The sequence below is a fragment of the Varanus komodoensis genome, unplaced genomic scaffold (genome assembly GCF_004798865.1).
Source record: "Varanus komodoensis strain SLA01 unplaced genomic scaffold, ASM479886v1 scaffold58, whole genome shotgun sequence".
NCBI classification, from domain to species: Eukaryota; Metazoa; Chordata; class Lepidosauria; order Squamata; family Varanidae; genus Varanus; species Varanus komodoensis.
The window spans coordinates 7,881-14,920 of NW_025336197.1; the positions used below are offsets into that span (position 1 = coordinate 7,881).

At 40.6% G+C, this 7,040-nt stretch overlaps 1 protein-coding gene across 1 annotated transcript in view; it reads right to left on the bottom strand.

Annotated features, from left to right (window-relative positions):
• Positions 1–3,385: 3,385 nt before the first annotated feature.
• Positions 3,386–7,040, bottom strand: part of RFTN1 (raftlin, lipid raft linker 1) — a 97,700-nt gene continuing 94,045 nt past the window's right edge. The window contains exon 8 of the mRNA XM_044449362.1: positions 3,386–5,052. Coding sequence (XP_044305297.1) covers positions 4,580–5,052 — 473 coding nt within the window. The 3' untranslated portion in view covers positions 3,386–4,579. The remainder of the gene's footprint in view (positions 5,053–7,040) is intronic.

Sequence of the window (7,040 nt, forward strand, 5' to 3'; positions counted from 1 at the left end):
TTATTAGGATAGCTAACAGTGGGCCAGTTTTCCAGGAATTTTGAAGGGCATTCCTCATTCTGTATCTTCAAAAAAGCCCCCTTCCATTCACAAGTAGTGCTAACATCACTATCTTCTCAAGCAGGAGGATATCCTTCTACTCCAGGCTGGGCCCACTTGGTGGTGGAAGAAGAGGGCCTCTGGTGAGCTGTGTGCTCACTGTGTCTTTTTAATGTTATTCTAACTGCTGAGTCTTTTTTCTCCCCCCTCCCCCAACTTCCTTCCCTACTTGTAAAAGTAAGGGTTGGTAGCCATTCCATTAAGCAAGAAAGAGGGAATGCTACTTTTACTGCCCTGGGCCCTGCTCCCTCCTCTCACAGGGCAGGCACACAGGAAGTCTCCTTTCCTCTCTGCTAACTGGGACAGGGATGCAGGAGAAATGCCCACCAGCACCAACGATGGCCAGAACTGCGCGGTATCAGAGAAAAATCTCAGGTTGACAAAGGGTGAGTAATAATTCTTTCCCACCCTCCACCATTTTGCCAGACCTGAGCAGGGACTGGGTCCATTTCAAGTTTCTACAGTGGGTGCAAGTTCTAGTCTTCAGGGACATAAAGCAGGCCATGAGGGCTGATAGTCTCCACCAGATTAACCTTCCCCATAAGAAATCTCATAAAGGAAAATAAAAACACATTGTCGCAGCCAGAGTGGATCAGGTTTAAACACAAGAATGGTTGCAGATTCCACTTTCATCCAGACATCTGTCCACTAGGATCCTTATGAGCGGAGACCACAATCTAGCAACAATGTGTGCAAGAACAATCCGACTCACAAGGTAAAACACCTCCCTCTACCTCCAGGACACAGAAGCATAAGTCCCCCTCCTTTCCCAGCTCTCTACAGATGTTTCAGATGAGGGTGAACTTTCAGAGGAAGATTTGACGCAGCTGATCATGAGGATCAACAGACTTTTCCAGAAAAGAGTTGTTTACAATCTTGTCACAAACCTGCTGAGGCATCCAGCTTACAAAAGAGCAGAAACTTTTGTGGGATAGGGAGTAGGATACAAAACCTCAATTTGAATCTAAGGTGGTTGTCCTTCAGAAATATGAACAGCCCTGATAGTCTCCTTCCCTTCTTTCTTCAAGAAGCTTTGTAAGGTAGGACAACCCAACCAAGTCCTGATTATGCAACCATTTGGCTAACTAGAATTGCATACTGCCTCAGGAGATTATGGATCGGGTACCATTGGTTTACGTGCTGGTGGTAGTTTTTACTTCCAACAGTTATTCCAGCAGATTGAGAAGATGACCCATGTATTCCATGCAGTAGGCGCTAGAAGCAGCTCTCTGCAAGGATTTGGGGGCATCCACAACAGCCTTCCGAGCATCTGACATAAACTCTATGTTTGCTAGAGTATTTTGTGTCTGGGCGCAAAGTCTGGAAGTAGGAGAATCTGTTCCCAGGTCAGTGAAGGTTGGACTACAGAAGATTACACACACAGTGGTGACTCAGACAGACAGACAGACAGAATTGTGGAAATCATATGCCTGTATGTAAGCGCTCCAGTCCAACGCATTCATAGAGGGCCTCATTGTGCTACTAGTTGGACTGTGAGGCTGCTTGCTGACTGCTGTATGCACTTCCAGAGGCAAATGTGAAAATCTAACATAGTTCTGTAGTTCTTACTGTATTTATGTATTAACATTTGTATATTGCCTTAGTGGCTAAAAAGCCATCAAGCTGGTACACAACAGTTTGAAACACTGCAACCTTAAAACCAAGTTAAAAACCAAATCCAACAGTAAATATACGAAAGTATTGAAATAATTACTCAACTTAAAAGGCTAAATTATATAAAAAGAAAGCAGTCAGAATTGGTTCTGATGTTAACACAGGCTTCATTAGCTACAATTAAGACCAGCAGGAAGGAAATACCTTTTTAAAAATGACCATTGCAAGGTGGAAATGTTGCCACTGCTGGGATGCACTTGGATCCTCCCTCCCTCATCCCATTAGATTACCTACCTTCATTCCTAGTAGGAACTAGAAGTCTTTTCAAGCAGCCATCCTTCAGTATATGGCAGTTCTTATTCTTAAGGTTATTCCTATTCTGCTCCTGAGACACCAGCCTTCTATAGTGAATGTATGTTAACAGAAGTGAATGTATTTTCTGTGTTGGCCGTCCTCAGTCTGCTTGCCTCCACTATTTTGTTACAGCTCCCATCAACAACAGTCAGCACAGGCAAAGATGATGCTCCTCATCCTGCTCATCACTGAATTCAAATAGGTCAGAACCTGCGTGGACCCAGCTGATTCACATGTAAGCTATGAAACAGAACTGGGTGTCATCTGCATATTGATAGCATGTGCCTCCAAATCCCTGAATCTTCAGCAGCTTGATGTAGATGAGAAGTACCATGAGGGTTAAGAATCCTGTCCCATCCCACATTATGACTGCCAGGAAGCCAATTCATAGTCAGACAGTGTAATTTTCTGATAATTTTCATTTAAGCTGCTGCTCTGGTGGTTTTAAGAAGAACCGAGTAGGGAAGTAAATTCTGATCTCTAGAGCTTATGTACTGGCTCAAGGTGCCATATGCTTCTACTGCCATCTGTAGTTCTGTGGTCATGTACAAAGTTCATAAAGAATGATGAAATAGTACACAAATGGAATATTCACTGTTTTTAAAAACATATACAGTCATAGTGTTACTAGTTTATGGTTTTTACCAACTGTGACACTAACTCTTACAAAAACTAGACGCCAAGTTATTTGTATTTGAATAGCAATTAAATGAAAGATTAGGGCATAGATATTTCATGTTTGCTTCAGGGTGAGATACTTTTTTTGTAGAATTCCACAAGTAATTAAAGTTATTTACAATGCTATTTTCCTGATACTCAGCTAACTTGCTTAAGCCAAAGTAAACATTCTTCGATTACAGGGGAAAAAATTACACTGCCTTGTGTATGGATGTGGAATGAAATGTTTTAAACTATTCTTTCATTATCTTTTATGTGGCCATTTGAAGTGGTACAGTTTTGTTTTAAAGTGCTCTGCAAATTACAGTTTCTATCTAGTAGATGAAGCTGACAGTTTAAAAAATAGCTTAAGTATGCATGATGTGCACCTAGAGACCATATTTTATTGAGTCAGGATACTTTACAGAGAAACTAATGGGACCTATCAAACATAAATCAGCCAGTAGGGGAAAGAAGTGATATTGTTTATAGGCTCCAAGTTTCAATTTGTGTAAGGACAGAAGGCGTTTTCAAAACACTTTACAGATTCTAAACATTGCCCAAATGTAGACCCAGGTGCGTTTCCTTAGTAATGAGAGAAGCAAGTATACTGTGTACATTAAAATGATGATCACGAAGTCAAATATATTCAAAAGCTTACAAATTCAAATTATGCAAGTTTTATTGCAAAGAGTAGTATATCCGCAAAATATGAGAAAATAAGTGATTTTACATCAGGTACTGCTTCAGCTGAAAATGTTTCATTTTGCTTATCTGTTTGTATCAGTTAGGAGCGTAGTGGCTTCCACTCATGTAATGTTTGCTGGTTATTTTCTTGTGAAAAGTTATGCTAAAGCTCTCACCTGCTTGAGATATAAGCAGGTGAAAAGTGTCCAACCTTTAATGAAAAGGTGTTCTTTTCACATGCACTTTGTTTTATGGTCTTGTTTTATGAATCAGATTAGGATGTGGAAAATCACTGCGTTCTCTGCCACTAAGTTTCTTAGATAACTACAAGGTTTCATTATTGCTTTAAAAGTTTTGCACGAGATTACTCATTCTTGAAGGCAACATGAGTAGATGTGCTTAAGACAAATATAATTATAGCTAGTTCTTTAAAACCCCCTTTTACCTCCCGAATACCATTTGACAAAACTGAATAAAACATGGCGCATCCCAATTATAGTTTGTTACAATACATGAATGCATTAAGTACAGGATTTTTTTTTTGTTTGGTTTAAAAAGCAGCTCAACACAGCTTAGGCAGACAGGAAGTTGCCTTATCCTGGCCCAACTCACATGACTGCAGTAAGGGAAATACACCATGGTGGCTTATTTCTCCCACTGTGCCAGATTTCCTTAATTACCCTCACTGGCACAGCTTGCCATCTCATCTGAATCCTGGTGGCATGCCTTCTTGGGAGTAGGGCAGCAACCCATAGGGAACCTTGGATGACATGGCATGCTGCACCAGCAAACTTAACTAGGGAAATCTAGCCAGTGTGCAACTGGTACACATGGTGGAGTTAACAACCCATAGCGGTTTGTTAACTATGCTACAATCATGTGAACCGGGTCATTGAGTCAGGCCATTGGATCATCTAGTCTAGTATTGTCAACACTGATGGGCAGCAACTCCCCAGGGTTTCAGGCAAGTATTTTCCCAGCTCTGTCTGGAGAAGCTGCAGACTGAAAAGCCTAAATAACATTGCATACATTGCCACAAGGAAACACAGTATCACTAGCATTTCTGCTATGTACCTGTAGAAAACAAACAGTGTCAGGTTGATCTTGCAGTCATGGTTGATAGCAATAATCAAAATGAGTTCTTTACTTTGGCAAATATTTGCCCCTCTCAGTCGAAATCACATCCAGATTCAAAATCAGTTCCCATTGGTTCTGTCCCACAGTTTCCGCCACTTTCCACTGTGGTGCAGCTTTCTTGGAATATTTGGACCTCACAGTTTTCATGCATGTCTTGCTGATCCAGATGCAAGCTTCCTATGTCTTTATCAGCAACATGACCTGCATTCCATTTTTCTGCAGACAACTCATTATTGTAGACAACCACATCTCTCTGCCCGAGAACTTCAGTTCTCCTCTCTTCAACATCAGCTGGCTGTTGATCAGAGATTACTGGAAAGTGCAAACCACCTTCCATTCTGCAGAACTGTGTTTCTGAATTTCTTGCATTTTCTGCGAATTCCATCTCTTGGGTTTCTTCTGGCTGCTGCTGCTCTCTCTCACTTAATTTTGCCTTCAGAGATTTCTTGGCTTGCTTGTGATGCCTGTCTTCTTTGGAGAACCTCCAGTGAAACTGCAGACAAATATGGTTGCAAAGATTATATGGTTTTTAAAGAGAGGAACCAGCAGAAAGCTATTGCAATTAAGTGTTAAATGTGAATTTAATAAAAATGTGGTACAACAAGACTGACTTATGGTTTTTAAATAAAATCACATTTGAAAAAGGGCAATAACATTGTTTCTGGCTTTATTGTAGGTGTATACTAAGTTTCTTTTAGAAAATGAAATCATGTTAAGACCACCTCTTGATCAATTACATTTTAAAAATGAGTTGTCTACAATTTGGTAGTTCTATTATCCTCCCCATTCTCTTCTGTGAATCAGAATATATAGTGTTAAATTCATAAATAAGAATAATGACCCATAAATACTCAGATCTGTGGATGGAACATGTTTTGCTCATGTATCTTTCCTTCTTGCACACCTAATTTTCAGCAGGTAAGCATTAGTCAATGATTTCTTGAAAAATGTCCTGAACTCTAACAAGTACAATTTAGAAGAAACCCCCCATTTGCAGAAGATTGTAACTGATTTAAAAAAAATAAAGCAATGCTAAGCAAGAGCTCCACAACCAAACTGAACAAGAGAATATTATTCTTGGAAAGATATTTTTGTGCAAAAATTTCTTGCCAGTTAGGCAGTTAAGTGTTTGAAAAGTGTAGAACGTGCACTATTAAAATAAAACAATTGTACAAACTGCTTTATTAAGAAGTTCATTCAAATAGGATTCTAAAGTACCAGAAAATACAATGAAATATAAAAATGCTTTTCAAAATACAATTAATTCTGAAACCACTGATTGACTGCCTGCAAGCTGTCTGCCAGTATACCAGGAAGGCGCATGCTTAGCACTAGAATAACTTACTTAATATTGTATCATCTGATAGTGCTGCTAACCCATGCAGATAATTTGTCTTCCTCATATCCAAACTACAATTTGTCATTTCATCAGGCAGAAATTGTGACACTGGCTTAACGAGTTCACACATCTTATATACCCATTGTACCATCACAATTTTAACAAGAATGGTTTCTTCTGTTTATATCCAAAGTATCTTCAGAACCCTTTTGAATTAGAAGGAATACACAGGGCAGGTTTGCAGGATATGACAACCCACCCTGTAAATAAGCTACAGAACCATTCATTGTGTGCCTGATGGCCGACTAGGTTCACCCCAAGCAGCTTTTCTCCTGCTTTCCCCTTGGTATTCCAGCCGTTATTCCAATATTCTTCAAGGCACTTACCTGTCTTTTCTTCCTTTCCTTGCACCCACTATAACTTCTTTTTGTCAGTTACTATTAATTTATTCAGAGCTTCAAAATATATAATTGGGTATATTGGGGTAAGTTCAACCATGGGAGGGGTTTTGCTTTGCTTTGCTAGTTTACAGCCATTGCATAAAACACACTGTTATGACTTTCTAAAATATTGCCTGCTCAATGCCTTTGTCAGTTTAAGCTGTCGAATGCTTATGGATTGGTAAGGCAAGACTTCTTATTGTTAAATGTGAACAGACGACAGCTGTCATTGCCTAGCTGTAAAATGAAAAGCACTGGTAGAGGGGAAAAATATGGCAGGATAGGTAAATCAAAAGGGTAGGTATGTTAAGATCTTCCCCTTAGTAATTTTATCCTCTTGATTTCTAATGTTAAGCTGATACTTCTCAGTGTCCTCCACCATTGTGACACTTCCGGAAAGAAGAGATATTAAGGGGAAACCACTTCTTGCCATATCTTTTGAGAGCCATTCCACAACATCTGTCAAAAAAACCCTTAAGAGACAGATGAATGGGATGAATTTAATTGGGCCACACTGGGGGTGGGGTGCATGCAATTTGAGCCATCTGTTTCGTCATGACGGCGCGGAGGAGGGTGCCGCCATCTTGCCGCTGGACGGGTTTCCGCGCCCCTCCCTGCTCCCCCCCGCCGGTGCCGGTGAGAGCGACGCCGGTTTGGGGCGGGGCGCGTGGGCGGGTGCCAGTTTAACCCGCCGGACCTGGCCTGGGGCAGGG